Source organism: Solanum dulcamara, chromosome 7 (assembly GCF_947179165.1).
Source record: "Solanum dulcamara chromosome 7, daSolDulc1.2, whole genome shotgun sequence".
NCBI classification, from domain to species: Eukaryota; Viridiplantae; Streptophyta; class Magnoliopsida; order Solanales; family Solanaceae; genus Solanum; species Solanum dulcamara.
Window position 1 is genome coordinate 3,529,636 of NC_077243.1, and position 18,982 is coordinate 3,548,617.

The 18,982-nt window shown below is 36.1% G+C and overlaps 4 protein-coding genes across 5 annotated transcripts; 2 read left to right on the plus strand and 2 right to left on the minus strand.

Annotated features, from left to right (window-relative positions):
* The first annotated feature begins 384 nt into the window (after positions 1–384).
* On the plus strand, positions 385–3,627 carry LOC129894049 (zinc finger CCCH domain-containing protein 25). 2 transcript variants are annotated; one of them, XM_055969545.1, is made up of 5 exons: positions 385–506; positions 784–990; positions 1,084–1,193; positions 1,358–1,545; positions 2,567–3,627. In XM_055969545.1, the coding sequence occupies exons 2-5, from the start codon at positions 818–820 to the stop codon at positions 3,125–3,127; spliced, it is 1,032 nt and encodes a 343-aa protein (XP_055825520.1). In that variant the 5' UTR covers positions 385–506; positions 784–817; the 3' UTR covers positions 3,128–3,627. The 2 variants fall into 2 exon arrangements, with proteins under 2 accessions (XP_055825520.1, XP_055825521.1); XM_055969546.1 differs by having other exon boundaries at positions 794–990.
* Positions 3,628–3,842: 215 nt separating this feature from the next.
* Positions 3,843–8,583, minus strand: LOC129894050 (anamorsin homolog). Its single transcript, XM_055969547.1, has 8 exons — positions 8,452–8,583; positions 7,595–7,742; positions 6,875–7,029; positions 6,710–6,790; positions 5,935–6,094; positions 5,715–5,848; positions 5,119–5,193; positions 3,843–4,118 (listed from the first exon to the last, which is right to left on the minus strand). The coding sequence occupies exons 1-8, from the start codon at positions 8,452–8,454 to the stop codon at positions 4,080–4,082; spliced, it is 795 nt and encodes a 264-aa protein (XP_055825522.1). The 5' UTR covers positions 8,455–8,583; the 3' UTR covers positions 3,843–4,079.
* A 1,473-nt stretch (positions 8,584–10,056) lies between these two features.
* LOC129894972 (nuclear speckle RNA-binding protein B) lies at positions 10,057–10,787 on the plus strand. The gene has a single exon (XM_055970576.1). It carries the CDS (start codon positions 10,244–10,246, stop codon positions 10,772–10,774), a length of 531 nt encoding a protein of 176 aa, XP_055826551.1. The 5' UTR covers positions 10,057–10,243; the 3' UTR covers positions 10,775–10,787.
* A 374-nt stretch (positions 10,788–11,161) lies between these two features.
* Positions 11,162–17,976, minus strand: LOC129894973 (uncharacterized). The gene is made up of 10 exons (XM_055970577.1): positions 17,749–17,976; positions 17,191–17,446; positions 16,690–16,924; positions 16,340–16,509; positions 15,219–15,361; positions 14,892–15,069; positions 14,177–14,756; positions 13,803–13,915; positions 12,012–12,255; positions 11,162–11,679 (listed from the first exon to the last, which is right to left on the minus strand). Exons 2-10 carry the CDS (start codon positions 17,376–17,378, stop codon positions 11,452–11,454), a joined length of 2,079 nt encoding a protein of 692 aa, XP_055826552.1. The 5' UTR covers positions 17,379–17,446; positions 17,749–17,976; the 3' UTR covers positions 11,162–11,451.
* Between the last annotated feature and the right edge of the window lie 1,006 nt (positions 17,977–18,982).

The following is an 18,982-nucleotide window of genomic DNA, read 5'->3' on the forward strand; positions in this document are numbered from 1 at the left end:
GATATAAATCAATTAGGTATAATTAGATTAGATCAATTTTTCATATTTTTTTGACACTCTTAGATGAAATTTTAACATTTTAAGATCTCTAGTTTTAACTGAGATAACTATGTTGCATTTTTTTCACCTGTAATCTTCCGTGCATCCATAATTTTATTTATTTTTTTCGATGTTGAATTCAGGAAAAACACATTCCATTTTTTTAAGAAGTTTGGAAAACATCCATAAAAACTATTTTCACTTCAAATTACTTGCGAAAATTCAAAATCAGCTTTAACACAACTTTAATTTTGAAATATCATATTTTCCACGAAAATAAAAAAAATACTTTTTTTTCAAAAAAATACATGACCATACGGGACCTTAATTTCATTTTCCCTTTCGTTCTTTTTTCTCCGCAAAAGCTACTCAACAGCTCCAGAACTCCGTGGATTAACAAAGAAGGAAGCCCTTCTGCTGCCTCAGCTTCTGTTTCGACCAAATACGAATCACGCCGTCGATAACAGGTATCCACCTTCTCCGACCATTGGTTACCGGAGCTTAGATTTTCTAAGCAAATTAAAAACCTAGGTTTTCTATTCATACTTTCCTTTGCTCCACGCCTTTTGTTTGATTGATTGAAATTGAAAAACTTTAATTTTTCCGTCGATTTTCCGATTAATTAGCGTCTGAATTTCTCACCGGTTCATGTTTATCTATTCTAACAATGTATCTTTTTCGATATAAGTAGATAATGACTTTACCTAATATCTCCATCATAAACTAATTTTCGCATTACTCAAGGACTTATTAGGGTTTGAGGAATTGAAATACTGCAATGAATCCGTTGACGCTAGTGAAGCGTATTCAGAATATTAATGCAAAAGAAGCATCTTTAGGGATTTCCGATCAGGCATCCTGGCATGCCAGATACAAAGACTCAGCTTATGTATTTGTTGGCGGCATTCCTTTTGACCTCACTGAAGGTGATCTCCTCGCTGTTTTTGCTCAGTAAGTCATCTTACACTTTCAGGATTTCTCATGCCTTACCCACTTTGTTTTCATCTAATAGAAGTATCTTATGGGGTCTTTGATGTTAATTAGGTATGGGGAGGTTGTTGATGTCAATCTTGTTAGAGATAAAGGTACAGGCAAGTCAAAGGGTTTCGCTTTTGTTGCTTACGAGGATCAAAGGAGTACAAATCTTGCTGTGGGTGTGTCTCTATCTCTCTCTTTCTCTTATTCTTTAAGTTTCAACCTTATAAAGAGTTTCTAGTGCTTGATTTGTCCTTTCTTTAACTGATAAGCTTTTAGATTAGGTCACATAGTTCAACATATTTTGACTACATATCTTACTTTTTTGGTATTGGACTTGTAGATAACTTAAACGGTGCTCAGATTCTGGGTAGAATAATCAGAGTTGATCATGTTTCCAACTATAAAAAGAAAGAGGAAGAGGATGAAGAGACGGAGAGGAAAAAGAGGGAGGAGCGAGGGGTCTGCCGCTCTTTTCAGAGGGGTGAATGCAATCGTGGTGCTGCGTGCAAGTTCTCTCACGATGAGAAGGTTTGTTCTTAATCTTTCCTTTTGTTCTTGTATGTCATCTTCTATGTAAATGTGATTATTATTTTATCTCGTATTGTGATAATAGTTTGGAAAGTGTTTTCACTTCTGAATTTGTATAATGCTTGTTGCTTGGGTTCAGTCTGTCTATATTAGTTTGTGTAAATTGAGTTCAATGGAAGTATCTAGCCATATACTTCAGCTTTACCAGGTGGTAATAGTGGCAATGGCTCCTTTAAATGTATGAGTGGATGCTAAGGATGTAAAACACACTCCTCTTTCGGTTTAGAAACACACACACACACACACTCCTCTGTCAATTTTGACTTTGGCATGTTTATTGGGAGAAAACAACATACCCAGTGTAATCCCTGTCTAATCCCAGTGTACTGGGAGGAGAAGATTGAAAATCGCTTCTGATTGTGTAATTCTAGATATTATTGCATTTAGGTGGTAACATTCCCATTTTATAGAAATTCAGTATGAAAGGTAGTGAAACTCCAATAGTCCTAGTTTTGACTAATATCTTGAGCAAGCTGTTGAATGTTGAATTGAAAGTTGTTTGTCCTTCTGCACCCAAGGGTGTGGGTAGCGAGTAGCAGTCAATGAAGTGGAATGAATACTATGGGATATCAAAATTTAACCGTCTTTTGTTCCATAGTTGGGGGTTTTCCTCATCAGCTCATTAGAAATTTGGGTTATCTTTCTTATGATCTTAGGCCTTAACTGCTGCTAGTTTCCTTGCATAGCGCAATTTTCCGGCTTTTCTTTTGGAGAAGCAGCACCTTTTTTTTCCCTTCAAAATTGTCTGTTGATTCTTCTCTTGAAGCTTTACTAACTAAGGTGATCATACGAGTTTCCACTTTCCTGTAATTGTGAAACAGGAAAGCAGAGTTTTTCTTTTCTCACAATGCTCTGTTATCTATTGACTCTCTTTCAATATTTAGAGTTTTAGCTTTCTAAACTTCTAAGACATCTTTTATATTTTTAGGGTACTAAAATTCCTATTCTTTTTTGCTGTTAGAGAGCTGCAAACACAGGCTGGGGTGCTGCGGAAGATCGAAGTTTGAGATGGTCCCATGACAAAGTTGAAGATTCTAGGAAGGATGGAAGATCTGGCCAATGGGGTCGGCCTCCGTGGCCTGATTACAAGGAAGAGGTCAAAGTCTCTGATAAAGATCCAAGAAATTCTAATGCAAAAATCAGTGATATAGAAAGGCATGAGCAGAGAGATTCGACTGCAAGAGATCATTATAAGAGAGATGTCGAGCAGCGCAGGTCAGAGCGGAAGGAAAAGGAAAGTAATTACAAAGATGATGATCTGGATAGGTCACATGTGGAGAGAAGATCTAGGAGGTATGATGGTGTACAAGACTCGGGGGAAGCTACAGAGAGAAAATCTAGGAGGTGTGATGATGTGACCTCAAAGGAATATGATGATAGGAGAGATGAAAGAAGACAAAAAAGATATGAATCTGAATCTTATCATGCAGAAAAAAGAGAAAGCAGGGAAAGGGAGAAACGAGCTCGCTTCCACGGTGATGGAGGGGATGAAGAAGACCGGAGCCAAAGATCTCGTAGATAATGGTCCCCTGATTTAGGACTACTGAATCGTATTAAATTTGCAACTTCAGTTCCAACTTTGAGTACAATGCCTTATCCGACAGCCAGAGGTGATCCACCTAGGTTAAAGGTGTTTGGCACTAGTTTGGTGCAGTTACATTAAGGAGCTGTCTCGGAAAGGGTTAGTCCTCATAAGCAAGACCTTTTGGAAAGCACCTGAGAAATGGAATCTCGGCTTCATGTGCTCTAATACTAAACAAAGGGATGGTGAGTATTAGCATCTCAAATACAAGTGGCCATTTGCTTTACTTTATTAAGCTGATTTTGTCTCCATTTTGACTTGAAAGAGCAATATTCAGCCCTTGAATTTTCCGTTTCATTAGATTTGGTCTTATTTCCGTTTTAAATACTCAACCTCTTCGAACGTGTGATCCCATATGACATGTCTCATTGTTGTATAACTTGACAATTCACTAGTTTTCAGCACGTGAAACCTATTAGCTTTACTTGTTTTAGCTGATCTAGATCGAGTTAGCTGCGCTAGTGCATTTATTTTGATCGCTGGCTCTTGTTTTTTCACGTTGGTTGTCATTATGATCAAATTGTGGAATTGTCTAGTTACTCTTTTACGTTAATTTTTTCAATTGTGGGTGAGAAATAACGCAAAGGTATAACAAAATGGAGTTAATACACTACTGAAGAACAGAGGGAGGGAGGAAGGAAGAAACGACGGGAGGTTTAAAGAACAGATCAAGAGATTGTGAAGTACATTTCCAAACCTTTGCATACTGTCATGTAAAATCATGTTTATTAAAACAACTCTGAGCGATCTAACAGCAGTTCACAGAACACTATTTGTCTCTCTCCCTTTGACAGCAGTACGTATTCACTCATCTTACATCAACCAAAAGAGAAACAAACAAATCTTTGACATCAGTATAACAGTTCCTGCAATCGACTCTTATCCTCCGGAATTAGATGTCAGCATCAAGAAAGTTCCCAGAAAGCGTTACCTGCCAAAGGGGAGAGAGGATGGTGTCAGACTTTCTCACAATCCCATCACAATGCAAACATGAGCATAATAATGAAATCAACAAAGAGCAGAGCTCCCCTAAATCATCCCTCAGTGAAGCACCTAATCAAGTGCCATGGCTCTAAATGATAATGTTGGATAATGATTCACATTTACCAACCAACCAAATCCTCAGTAGCATCAGTTTGATGGCCAAGGCTCCAACAATGTTCAATATAAACTATCGAGCTGGATAGGCATCAAGAATTTTATAATGAAGATATTAGCTACCCCCAAGAATTCACTACATATATTTCTTAGAGATTCTTCTTTCAAAAGCTGTTGATCTCTAAAATTTAATTCATTTAGAATTCAAATGAAACAACAGTAACAGCATGATCAATGACCAGATGAGATCCAAGAAGGTAAGAGAGAATGTCGTTTTAAATGTCCAAGTCAGATTTGGTGGAAAAAACATCAATATCTCAATCATTTATCAGATCAATTAGAAAAAAGAATGCATTATGCTGCCAAGTGACCAACGGATGGAGAACTTGAATGCCTATCTATGGCCAAATGAAGATGCACCACATGTCAAACAACTCAAATGATTAACTTAACAGTTTGATCTTTGTATCGATGAATGTAATAACAAACATTCTACAGAGTTGATCATTCTCTTCTCATATTATGTTTGTTTCCCAAACATCACAAGTTAGAAGTTCTACGCCTTACCCCACCACCCCTTTGCAACACTTTTTCCACATGTTCTCAAAGTGAAACTTATAGTGCATACAAAACTTATAGTCCTATTGTAATTAACACTGGCGTCAAAACTATAAAATGTTAGTAATTGTTGCCTTCCCGTATACTGCAATCTTTTTCCTCTGGACTCTGGTAAGTAATAGATATATTAATAGATACTTATTCCTGTATAAGTTTATAACACAATCTACCTCACAGAGAAAATAACAGAAATATAGCTTGTGCTTGACATGTACCTTTTCACCAAGTTTGAATGGAGGAAGACCCTTATAAGGGCATGTACTGCAACGGAAAGCATCACCTAGACCACACTGTAAACATAGAAGACGTCACCCAAAAAACATAATAAAAAAGAAAACCAAATGCAAAACTCAAAGGAAGATCAAGAATGATAAGGATGAAGGAAGAAACCGACTAGTTGTTCAGCTGTCTGCTAATCACACTATTAAAATTAAACATCAATCAACTACCAAATGACACAAATTTAGCAATAATGACAATCAACGTGCACTAGGTTTCAATTTACCTGCAGAAACTACTTCACTAATGTACTCGCTCCTATAAAACTAGAGTGCTTTAGAGCGTAAAATAAGAAAATGAAATAGGAACAACCGTGTTGGCCGTAACAAATCGTGTCCAATGAAACCCATGATTTAGCTCCCTTCTTACTTTCATAGCATCCAATTCTTTTTTGAATTTTATAGGATCAGAAGGAACCGCTATAATTAAGTCGGTTGGAAATATCACACTTCCCTTGCTTCCCAAAGGGATCTACTAGTTTCACAACAAGAGTAATCTACTATATGACAAATCAATATAGAAGAAACCATACACTGCCACAAGCAGACTGAGGATTATTCAGTTGTTCAGCAGTTGGCCCAAGTTGCACTTTAGTCTCGGCTTCAGCACGTCCGCAAGTACAATTTTTGCATGCATTCTTTGTTTTTCCAACTTCGCAATCTCCAACTGCACGTGTGCAATAAATTGAGTGCAATATACTACTGAAAAACTAATAATGTCGGAGATAAACAACCTTATTGCACTTATCTTACCATTTGGCAATTGAGGTTTCTTCAGATCTTCTTCACTGAGAAGGCTATCCTCATCGATGAGATCGGAATCATCATCAATCTGAACTTTCGGTAAACTTTTCGTGACTTTCTTGATAGAGAAGGATGAACCAACTTTCCATGAAGGTTTCTTTGCTGTTATCTGTTGACAGATTAAATCAGCCATACGACTTTTTAAAGTCAAGATCAATAACTTCAAGGCTTTTTTACAACAACATATATGCCCCAATCCCAAATTAATTAGGGCTGGCTTTGTGAATCCTCTAATTGCATTCCACTTCATTTTTCATTTGGGCCCATTTCATTTGACTGCTCAATTTATCCTTTGGACAAGTGGAGGTTCTGTAAAACTAGGGATTCTCCAAATCTCAAAGGTGGGACCATCAAAGAATATATAAACAACCCAAAAAGACTACTATGAAACGCTAGATAATGTACCTATGAAGACTAACTTCAAGGCTTTCTTAAAGAACATCAGTGTATGAGAGCACCACACCAATAACAATAAAGCCATGGATTGCAGTTGAAAACTGAATAATAATATCACTTATCAGTGCCTAGAGTAGCACCACACCAATAACAATAAAGCCTTGAATGATTCTAATGCCATGAAAAAACTGTTAAGAATCTTATGACAACTTCTTCATTTATAATACGAGGTGTTATCATAGTTTAAAATAAGGAAGTAATAAGGAAGGGGCAATCATGCAGAGGAAGAAAAGAAACAACATATAAGGCACATGGATGAAATACTAACCACGATAGAGTGGCCGGCTTCAGATGACTGAGCATCAGAGAATCCAGCCAACAATAACTTGCGCTCGTGGGTGGAGTTCGCCTGCAATACAGATGGAAAGGACAATTCAGAGCCCACACAAATTCTCCACGAAAAAAATATGTACAGAAAGGACATTTCACTCACCTTCGAGACTGATTGAGAACTTAGGCTAAGTAGGACTGTTCCACCTGGCTTCAACACTCTCAAGATGTCCTCACACATTTTATCACTAGGAAACTCAAGGGACCTACAGATGAGAGCAGCAATATCCCTAGATGCAGACTCCACTGATGTCAGACCTGTAATAACCAGACTTTAACCCAGGAAAAAGAATACATCATCATGGGCCAAGGACAAGCACTTATCAAATAGAGGTACAAGATAATTATGTAGAGGTCGCACAGAATAGGAAGAAGACGAGTTTGCTCTCTTTCCTGACGAACTTGAGAACTTCTTTCTCCACACATGCTTCTCTCTTTCTCGCACTCTCTCTCATACAGACACCAAAAAAAAAAAGGACAAAAAAAACCCCAAGTTCATGTTTTTAAGGCATAATTATGGTAAAGAAGAGCTATTCTTCTGTTTCCTAACCAATATCAATCTTTTGTTGATAGGTGTAAACATAGCAACAAACTTTTTCTTTGATAGGAACGAACTTAAGAAGAGAGAAGCCAAGAGAATCATAAAATCCATAAAGACTAGCAAACAGTATCATCATGTATATTAGCACATCCCAAAGATGAAGAAATAAACATCTGACTGCTGACAAGAAGTGAGCAGAATATTACACAGTAAATAAAAAGTCACTCATGATAAGCAGGCTAGAGAAGTATCACTTAGCAGACATTAGGGAGAGAATTTTACTCTGGGTTGAAGCTTGAGTAACAATCATAGGGTCCAACTTCTCAACTCCCTCTTTCTTCAAGATACTGATTGCATTGTATACCACACTAATTGGTACCATAACATCCTCGACAAGCACCAATATACTACCATCTCCAACTTGGCCGTCCTACAAAAGAATGAAAACCGGAATTTAGAGAAAAAGCAATCATACATTCTCAAAACTAAGAGATAGAATGAGTTTGCAACATTTACATCTCAGGGAACCGTGTTAGCAACACAACAACCCATTCCACCTTCCCCTCCCCCCTCCCCCACAAAAAGTGGCAAAATGACCAAATTGTGGCTCAAACCAAGTAACTAATTCAATTTCCTCTATACTTTCACAATTTTATGTTCCAGGCACATAAAATATAACGCCCTGAAACTAGGAATTATGAAAAAGTGGTTAGTTTATCCGGTGGGGTTAATGCACATACTAAAGAATAAAATAGACACGTGAAGGCCGGATCAAGCTAAGACTCTGCTCAGTAACTAATGATGAGCCTACCACAATAAATTGACCTACATATGTACATTTCAATTCGGAATAAGAGCTGATAAGTGATAAATATTTAAACATTTAGCCCTATGTAGTTCAACTTATCTTTAATCTTCAAGCTCAAATATCACGAATTCTCCATTTTTCCCTCTTCCAGCACTTGCCCCTTATTGATAAAACTCAGTCGGAAAAAGAAAAGAAGAAAACCCAAAGGAACGACCATTGGAAAATAAAAATTACAAGCTACTAGGTCAAGAATTCAGTGGAAGACAATACAAACCATAAAGATTCCCTTTTCTACAAGAAAGAACAAATACTAGAAGAAGAAAAAACTGACCATAGTGGTTAAGAAAGCAATTAAATCGGAAATACTGAGAAACTTCAGGCGATAGATGATCGGAGATCAGAGTTGGGCGGCGGTGAAGTCAGAAATAGAAATGCGTGGCGGTGGAAAGTGAAGAAACGAGCTGTTTTCTATACGTATTTATACTTTCTTTTTTTTTCTATAAGAGTCTTAAAATTAAAAAAAAAAAAAAAATTTTATAAATAAGCAGTTGCGTGTTTGAATAAAAATGCTTATGTTGAAAATAAGTGTTTAAATTTTAGGGTTAAAAGAATAAAAAAGATAGTTTGAGAATTTAGTTAAAATATAAAGGATATAAAAGTAATTTTTATGGTCAAATAAAAATAAAGTTGCTTTAAGCACTTAAAAAAAAGTTAGGAATCCTAAATTTTCATTTATGACAGACAAACACGTTCAAAAGCTAAAAAGAGGCTTATAAGTTGATTTGACCAACTTAAAATCCATCCAAATGGACTCTTAGTTGACATGCCGCGCTTGTGGTGTAATGGGCTAGGTTTTAACCGACTTGGACGAATTGGATCGGGTCTACAGAAACAAATCGAACCGAACTAAATCCAACAAAAGACAATTGCTATGTTATTTTATATTTGGTTGGAATAAAATTGTAGAAATTCTAAGATTAGTTATCTCAGAATTGTAGTGTCTATAATTTATATAAATCTCATAGTGTTAAAGCTAACTATATTATTTCTCTATTAATTTTCAAATTACAAAAATTCTTTAATTAAAATTTATGAATTTTGAATATATCACATTACTGGACTGCCGGATACATAGGAGATGGATGTATCAAAGAGGGGATAGAGATGTATCAGAGAGGGGATAGGACATCAGATATATTGGGGAGGGATGTATCCGAGAGAGAGGAGTGATGTATCCGAGAGAGAGATAAGGATGTATCAGCGAGAGATGAGTGATGTATCCGAAAATGAATTTTTGAATTTTTTTAAATGATAAAGAATTTTTAGAGATTATCATAACATAATATATGTATTTAAGTAATATTTCCTTATTTATACCCCCACATTAAAGGTGGATGACAATCTTGAAATAATAATCTCTGAATAACTTATTCTCAACCAAAAGAGTTGTAGGTACCTAGGACATAGCATAGAAGAACTCATATATTTTTATATTAGGATAAAACTCATACTAAGCATTTATCTCAATATCAACGAATATGAGGAGGCACAATAGTGAAAATCAATCCATCTCAATATTATTGTTACAAGTTTGACTATTTTATTTTGGACTCCTTTTTTTGTTAATTTATACGTGTGCACTCTCAGTGTAACATAATATATTTTTAATTAAAGTTGAACAAGATTGAGCATAAATAACTTATAATTTCTCTATAAATTTATAATTATAAGATCCGTTTGTATTAAAAAGCATATCACACGCAAAAAGTCCTATGAGAGCATGATGTCTCCTTGGCCTAAACTAAGTCACCTCATTTTCCCTACAAATCAGCTGCATTTGACACTGTAACATCCTCCTCCTAACAATCATCCACTATACTCTCATATACGATCTAGGTAAAAATTTACATGAAATATGTTTATACATAATTTTTTAGCGCTTTACTCTAGTTATAATGTATTATGATCTTATTAAATTATTTAACTATAGCAAATTTACATGATTGGGTGTAAATACCTATAGATAAGCATTTACCTATGTGAGGTTTTTTTTTTTGTCACCATTTTCTATATAAGCATTTACTGCCTACATTCTACAAGTTCAGTTTTAAGTACTAATTACCATGAGGCCTCCAATCTCTCCATTGAAGATCAACAAGGACTCTTGTTACATCAAGAAATCTCAGCACCAACACCAGCAGCGGCATCATCCAGTTATAATTTATACTCATTCGCCCAAAATAATTCATACCAATCCGTGTGATTTCATGTCATTAGTCCAAAAACTCACTGGCCTTTCCAGTCATCATCACCCTAATTCTGACTCAGATACTAATTATCATGAAATTGACTCTAATTCAGATGAAAATCACAACAGCAGTTGTAATGCCGCCGTGGTTAATTCATCATTTCCTTGTTGCATTCCTACTGGGCAACCCATTTTTGATCCGCCTAATACTAGTGAAAATGGAGATGCATATAGTCAGAATATTCATAATGATTTTGGAGATAGCTTGGATTTCTTGTGCTCAACTCATGACCCGCTCTGTAGTTATACGGATTCCTTCTTCTACATTGAGTCTACTATGAAATCCTCCATCACTTCTTCTCCGTCTTCGTCGTTTGAAAGCATGAAGGAGCTTCCAGATTTTTGAATTGAATCTTAAAATATATATATATATTTTTTTTGTATAATAAATGGTTTGTTTTGAGGGGAATTTTGATGAGTTTGAATTTGGTATTCATTTGATCATTCTTTACTAGCTTTTGTGGTCTGGAGTTAATAATATATCTTTCATCTTTTGCAACTCTACAATTTTTATGGTTGATATATTGGCATAATGCATAAATTCCATTTCTGGTACACTTACATGAATACGTCTAGCGAACCTCTCTACCTTAACTTAGTAGGGATAAAATCAACACACACACCACGATTACATTGGATAGGTTGCTGTACACTCTTATATGGTTGTGAATCCTTGTCCGTTTGCTGATTTTGCTATTGCAATTTCTCTGAGAACAGTAAGACCATCAAAGGATAATGATGAAAATCTCAAATTAACTCTGCCAATCTTTTTCTAGATGATTTAAAGATAAACTGTTGAAAAGAAATCCGATCTACAACCCATGATTGATGGGATACAACACACAATAAGTTTCCAACACCCAGAAACAGCGATACAGCACCAACAGCAAACGTTAATGGAGACCTCTCAAGGCCAATAACGTTTCATCTTTAATTTCTCTCATATAATACAAACTTACAGCCACAGGGCATACTAGGATATGGCTCCGCAGATGGATCTTTGATTATGTACAAAGATTTTCATCATCTCCTCTTTTTGTCTTCTTTGGCTTTTTCAAGAACTACAGGAGCCGCCGGGATACTGAACCACCACTCCCTTAGTCTTCTAGTCCATTTTTCTGTGCCTGCTTTCCGAATAGGTGAATATCTTGTGAAGAGTTCCAGGAAAGTCAGAAGGATTATGTATCTCAAAGGTAAGAATGCCAGAATTAGTGCCGAGACCAAAAAAACACCCACTAACTTCTCGGTTGCCTGAAATGATGAACACGGTATAAATTCACAATTCATATTATCTAGATCCAAATAACAATGCGAAAATGTTAATCACATCAAGCAAATACATCTTGTTTCAAACTCCTATTACAAGATCAACTCTGTCATGTGAAGGAAACATGCAGGATTGTCTCATTGTGTCATCCTGGTTCAGCCTCTAATTACTTGAGAACTTTTAGATAAAAAAAGAGTATGGTTCAGTAACCACAAGGCTTGGTTTCATTCATGACAGTAAGGAACCTCTAATTACTTAACAACTTTCCTAATAAGATTGTTCTAGTAAGTAGAAAACAAGTAAAATTTGCACAAACCTGTGGGAAGATGGACAAAAGTAAAGCGCGAAATTTGAGAAGAACGATGTTTCCATCCTGGATTAATTCTTCAGCTTGAGATATTGCATTTTGAACAGCCAAAAGTTGCTCCATGGCATTCATTGGAGGTGGAGCCATTACTTTTAGTTCATCAACTGTCTTGCCTTGACTTAAACAGCGAGTTATCACCAAAAAGACAGCAAAAAATGTGAGCAATAGTGCAAAGGCATAGCACAGCCATCCTCTGCAACCAACAAAAAGAGAGAGAGAGAACATCAGTGAATCTTTTTCAACCACCACATTTTCAAGAAATTCCATCCATGCAAGGATTGTACAAGGAAACACAACATCCAGAACACCAAAGGCAGTTCAACTAAAACTATCAGACCAGCTTTTAGTTGGAATTTGGAAATGCCACATATAAACGGAACAGAGCAATGAATTTTGAGAACCAAGGTGTTTCTAAGGACTTAAAAAGACTGATAAACAAGGAATCTAATCAGACAGAACGAAACCATGATAAGGCACAAAGCATTCAGTTACTTTTCAGTTTACTATGTTCAACGGCCAAGATACAGATGATCCAGATATGCTTAGGTCCTTCCGGAAATCAATCCATACAAGAATTCTATTTATAGTTGCAATTGACATATTTGATGGAGGCAATTATAATTAAATAACTGTGACATGACAGCGAGAAAGATGAAGAAAGCATTAAAAGAGCGTTTTTCATTTCACTTTCACTTTTTACATATGAGAGAATACTATCATGTTGTATATTTAGTTGGCAGATTTCTGTGGTTAACTAGGGTTTAATCAACGAATTCCTCGTATATACTTTTGACACCAGCATGGTGTTCAGTAACAAAAATTTATGGCTTATCAAAAGAAAAATGACCGGTAGATGATACTTTTCTTTATCAATCAATGGAGGTTAAGCCACATGAAATTAGATCAATGATATGCTCTTGAACCTTCTTTTTGGGGGTGTATACACACTACACAGGGATGTAACAGGTGTAAATCTGTTTTTCTGGTTCCTGAGTTTTGCATATGAGTCATTAAAACTTCTGTAATTATGCATCTTCTGGATGCCAGTATCAATAAAGTATCTTTACTTCATCAAAAGTAAAAAAAAAAAGAAACTAGAGCAAAGGTATCTTCTTTTTGAGAAAGGTAATGGTAAGAACAACGGTATCTTCTTGTCATTACATTCCACCAAAGAAATCCGACCACAATGATATACACCTTAATTTACTTGGCTAAGAAACATAAAACTGTCATGTACAGACATTACATAATGCTCACACCAATTCCAATAAAAATAACAAATATACAATTCTCAAATTTAGAGAAGGTGATTCAATCAGAAACAATCTCACTGCTCTGAGTGAAGGTAGAAAAATCTGGTTTAAAAGCATATCGCTTACCCCAACAATAAACCAAAAATTAGGGAAAAGAGAAGTCAGGGACTCTCTACTAGACAAATTTACTATAATTAGACGAGAGAACAACCAGCCTCTTTGCAGAAATCCAAGGGTAAGATTGCATAAAGTTTACGTCCACTCTCCCCCTACCCTCCCACTAGCCAGGAGCACTTCACGCCCTGGGAAGCTCTTTGCTGAGAGAAAAAGCACACTATATCTGAAGAAGCAATCAGCTATACAGAAATACCCAAGACAACTACAGGTTGATGATATAGTGGAATGCCAGCAAAAATCATATGCAAATAAGTCCTCTTTTTAGTGTGATGGCCCATTACACAGATTAGATTAGCTAACTACCTCTTACCTGACAATAATGAATGAGAAAACCGAGCAGAAAATCATGGACTTTAAAGGGTCTTCCCAGTAAGCCAGAAAAAGAATCCAATTTCCAAGCTGCATCATAGGAGAGAGCAACTCCTGCATGTCAACGAATTCCAAGGATTAGTATGTGAGGTAACTCAATTCAAAAGATACAGCTCATAAAGAAGAAAATTCATTGTAAAGAGAGACTCCAATGATTCTGTTCAAAAGATTGTGCTATGAAAATATCAAGGCGGCTTCATAAAGTTCGTAAAGATCCACTCCTGATTTCTCAATAAAAAGGCAAAAAAAAATCAATCTATCCTCTTCCACCTTACTTTTTATTTTGTAGCCACAGTAGTTATAACTTATAAGTACCTTCATCACTGCCAAATTGGTGTCAAGACCATCAACTTTCACTCCATCAACTGTAGCTTGTGCTTGCACCACCTTTTTATAGTTGCTTCTGGATTCCTTAACTGCTTTTTCCAAGGGAGTCATCTCCCCCACAGAAATTTCACCCACAACAATTCCTGGCTCATTAGGAACATGAGAACTTGTCCCAAAAACTAAGCCCAGGTTGGAAGCCAAGGTTGAAGCCGAAATTGAGTACATTCTGTTTCTAGGTTTGGGAGAGTTTGTCCGCTCCATTGCCCTCACAGTGGACCTATTTGCAATTGTTTCTAGTATTAGGTCTCCTCCGGGAAGCTGATCACATACGTTGAACATAAGAAGATCCTCAAAACAAAGTGAATGTTTAGAGCTCATATCTTTTAGGGCTTGTACTCGCAATATGCCAAATATAGCTTTCAGAAGAGCCTCATCACGCTCAACTCCAGTAATCTGGAATTTAAGTATGAACTGATGCACATGTAGAACTTCCCGAATAATAGCTAACCAATAGTCACGACGTGTATGTCCTTTAAGCTCAGGAAATTCCATTATAACAGGTTCTGACCTACAACATTTACATAAGACCATTAACAAATTTGGAGGTCGCTTGAACTAGAAATATCTTATAGGGTAGAAGAAATACGAAAGATTCTGCAGAGAAGTATGACCCACATAGGAGTCATCATGTGTCATGCCTTACAAGGAAACTGATTTGTACGAGACTGCTTTATCAAAGAGTCTTGTGCCCCATGGTCCAGTTAGTTCGGGTCTAACAATCTGGTTTAGATCATCTGACAGATCATATAACTTTGGCTTGTCATAAGACACAACACGATGTGCCTCAAAGTAGAGAGCATGATCTGTCAAAGTTAGCCGACCTGAAAATCACAAATACATGACCACGAAACATATCAAATAGGCTAATAGATGCACGTAATCCGCTTAAATGCTAAGTGATATCATTCCTTTCTGCTCTGGAGATAAGATTTCAAGCAATTAAAACCATCACTACCCGCAAAAAACATACCAGGCCATGCGGAAATTCCCACATGTTCAAGCACCGGCTGTGTTGTCACGGTCCCGTCCAGCTCCAGAATTTTCTCCCCTCTTGTTGTACGTAAGGAAGACAGATGGGATGACTCGGACTGGTTCTTAAATTTTTTAATTGCCCTGAAAAAGTTCCCAAACAAGCAATATTCTCAACCGAGGATTATGGATGGGCTGCTCATAAGATACTGTAATGAAACATTAAAGAGAAGATATGCATTAAGAATCACATCACTTCATTTCAAAGTAACTAAAAAGACCACTACTATCTCACCACTACGATAACATTACTCGACAATAATGAACTACAGGGCAACCCAATGCAAGCACACATAGGCTTATAGAATAGTTTTCCCAGACAAAACACCCATGCCACTACGTTTAAACTTAGCACTCCTCTCTCAACTTGAACCTAGGCAAGATATAAATGACAACAAAAGAAGCTTATAATCTATAATTTAAGCATTCCCCCCCAAAAAAAGTAGAAGGAGCACAAATAGAGGGGTATTTGTTCACTTATTTTATGGATGTTTGTCCAGAGAAAAGGTCTTAATCCAATCTTCTTCCTCTAAGAACATAGTTGTTAAACATCTTAAAAACAGGAACGTATTCCAGTATAGCTTCTCTAAGTGTCAACTCTGTCTTTTCTTTTTTCCGAAGGGGGATCAGTTCTTCTAAGCATTGTGAGGAACCTTTTCAACTCAGCCTCCAATGTGCTTTATAATATACCAGATCTACTTGCTGTTACAGCATACCACCAAGGGTAACATGCAGGATGCTCAGAAATTGGCAACATGAATGCAGTTTATATAGTACCTAAATCATGTGGATATATAATAACATTGCTAAACAGCATTTTGTGATCCCTTAGTTAATTCGAGCGCCTATGTCATGTGTTGGGAGATATAAATGTCCTGTGTTATTTGCCTCAATTACATTACCCAGGTTAGAAATGAAAATCTGTCGCTATAACATAAGATCTGAGAAATCAGTTGGAAGAAGATCCACACACCGAGGCAGCAAAACATAGAGACGAATAAGACTCGAAAAGCATTTAACTCAAAAAAATTGCAAGTAATAAAGCACCAAAGTTGGTAATACCTTTCCAAATTAGTCAGGTACTTGTCGTAGACTGAGAATAGAAGTCGATCGCCTGTTGATGACGTAAGCACACTGAAAATACTATCAGTAACTATCGCATTGGAAATTATAGGAACTGCTGAAGCAATACGGGAAAAAGCCTCTACACCAGCAGTGACATCTTCATCCATCTATAATTAAATTAAAAGTCAGACAACAACCCAGAAGACAGAGGACAACAAGCAATGATTGACTAATGGACCAGTCAAGGATTTCATGAATAGTCCACTCAACCTAGCAAGGTTCAGTAGTGTTCAACAAACTATAACCATTCTGTAGAATGAAGGAAAACATGGAAAAGTAATTCATACACTGGCAAAAGGCTGACTAGAAGCTGCTGGAAACTCCCATGCAACCATCATGTCAAATGTAAGGCGTCGAAACTGTTTGTCGCCTAGGTAACCATTTACTTGTATAGACAAGGCAAGAGCCCTAAAACAACAGTATTCCAAGAAGTTCCTCGCATGCTGAGATTTATGCTTTATGGATTCAGAAGCCTCCGCCTCAAAGTTTTCTTGAAGTTGACTCATGGAAATACCAAGGATTCTGCATACAATCAAATTTTAGTTATTCATATCACACGATCTAAATTAGAACTTGACAACCAACTCAATACTTTTGTTCCAGCTAAATGCATCCATTAGCTTCCTCGCTGAATCTATTATAGAAAATCAATATCGTTAACAATTACTGCATTATATCTTGATGCAACATTTCAGTTAAACAAGATAGAAGTCCGGTTTGGTATTGGGCAGATTATATTCACCTAAAACTGCAGAAGCCTGAAAGACAAGAAAGAATCGGAAGCTTACTTTGAGCATTTTCGGATAACTACATTTGCAGCAGGAGATAGCTCTGGCAACCAGCTCTTGCCAGTGGATGAAGACCCCATCTCATCTAAATTTTCATCAAGTGAACTCGAGGTTTTGGTTAACCATTTAAACGACCCATCTTTAACCAGACCCTCCAGCATATTTCTGGTTTTGCTAACCATAGCCATTCAAAAAACCCTCCTCCTCAGATCATTTACCAGAAGGAAGTCACCCACTTAAATCCTTACACAAACCACTGCATTAAGGAAAATCAACAATATGAAATACCCCCAGCTTGCGCAAAGCCAAAACAAGAAATACCTAGGTCATGATTTCTCTCCAAAATCACTTCATTCACGGATTCAAGGTGCCGATAGTCGAAAATCATAGCTAAAGACTAATTCTTGAAACTCTAATCAACTATTTAAAGCGATAAACATTAACTTCTTTGCTACGGGTCAATTCAATAATTAAAGGGGTTTTATAAAAAAACCCCGATAATTCCCAATATCAGTTTGACAGACAGTTTGAATAGCTAGTTGAGTTAAGAGCAGATACCTGTAAAACTTGCAGCAGCAGTTCCGAAATCTGAAGTTTCAATGAGAAATGGGGAAAGTTAGTTGTTGAAATCGGGCCGTGTAGAAACAGATATTCAGGTCCACCGCCTGAAATTATAGTTTTGATAAGAGATAGAGACAGGGAGTAGCTGAAGTGTGCGTGTCTTGTTGTAGATGGAACGAGACAAACGCTAATCAGATCGAAAATGGTGTCGTGTTGTGAGAAACTCTCTTAGATGAAAACTACAGTTATAAAAGAAATTACCACTTTGTTTGGATGGTTGTGAAAATATACAGTTAAAAGATAAAATGTGAGAAAAAAAATTAACATAACTATGTGATTGCATCAAATTGATTGTTACATAAAATTAATTTTTTTTATCGTTATCTAACATTAAATTTAAATAATATAATATAATAAATTTTAACTAATAATTAAAATAAAAATTATATTTAAACTAACAATAAAAATAAAATACGATAATAACAACCATCCAAAGATGTATGTGGTGTGAGCGAACCACACGGATTAAAAGATAAAAGTATGTAATTTTAATTTGGGGACAATAAACCTTTTGATTTCTTAACCATCTTATGGCTTGGGGAGATTTTTTTAAGTGACTATAGTGTTTGGGCAACCTGTGTTTATTAAAGATAAAATAGATGAAAATAAAAAATTTCATAATTCTCAATCATTTCATTTATCACTAGCCCAGCTTCTGTATACAAATTAATTTCATATTTTAGAAATATAAAATAACGACATAATAGAATTCAAATTACCTATTTATCTCTTAATTAAATGGTTCAAATATACTTTCTTTTTTTTTAGATAAAATTGTCCAACTCGTGAAATGTCGTCTGATCATCCAATTTATTTTACGCCTCCCCTCATTTTTTTCTTCCACGCCTAATATTTTCTTCCCCTTCATCATTAGTGTCAACTTTAATACTAAAATAGTCCCCACAATGCTACGTGTCAAAAACTCAAATTGAATTAAAATAATTCAATTTATATTTTTTTCTAAAATTTCAATAATCAAAAAATCAAAATTTTAATATTTTGTAATTTGATAGCTCGGGTTGCATGCAGATTGTCGCCTCCTTTTATTTTGATCGCAAAAATAACACTGGCTTTATTTATATGATTTAAGGCTAAATTGATTAGGTAAAGACTAATTACATTACATTGGATCCTGCCCCTCGACAATTTTTGGCCCCATATATCATTAATG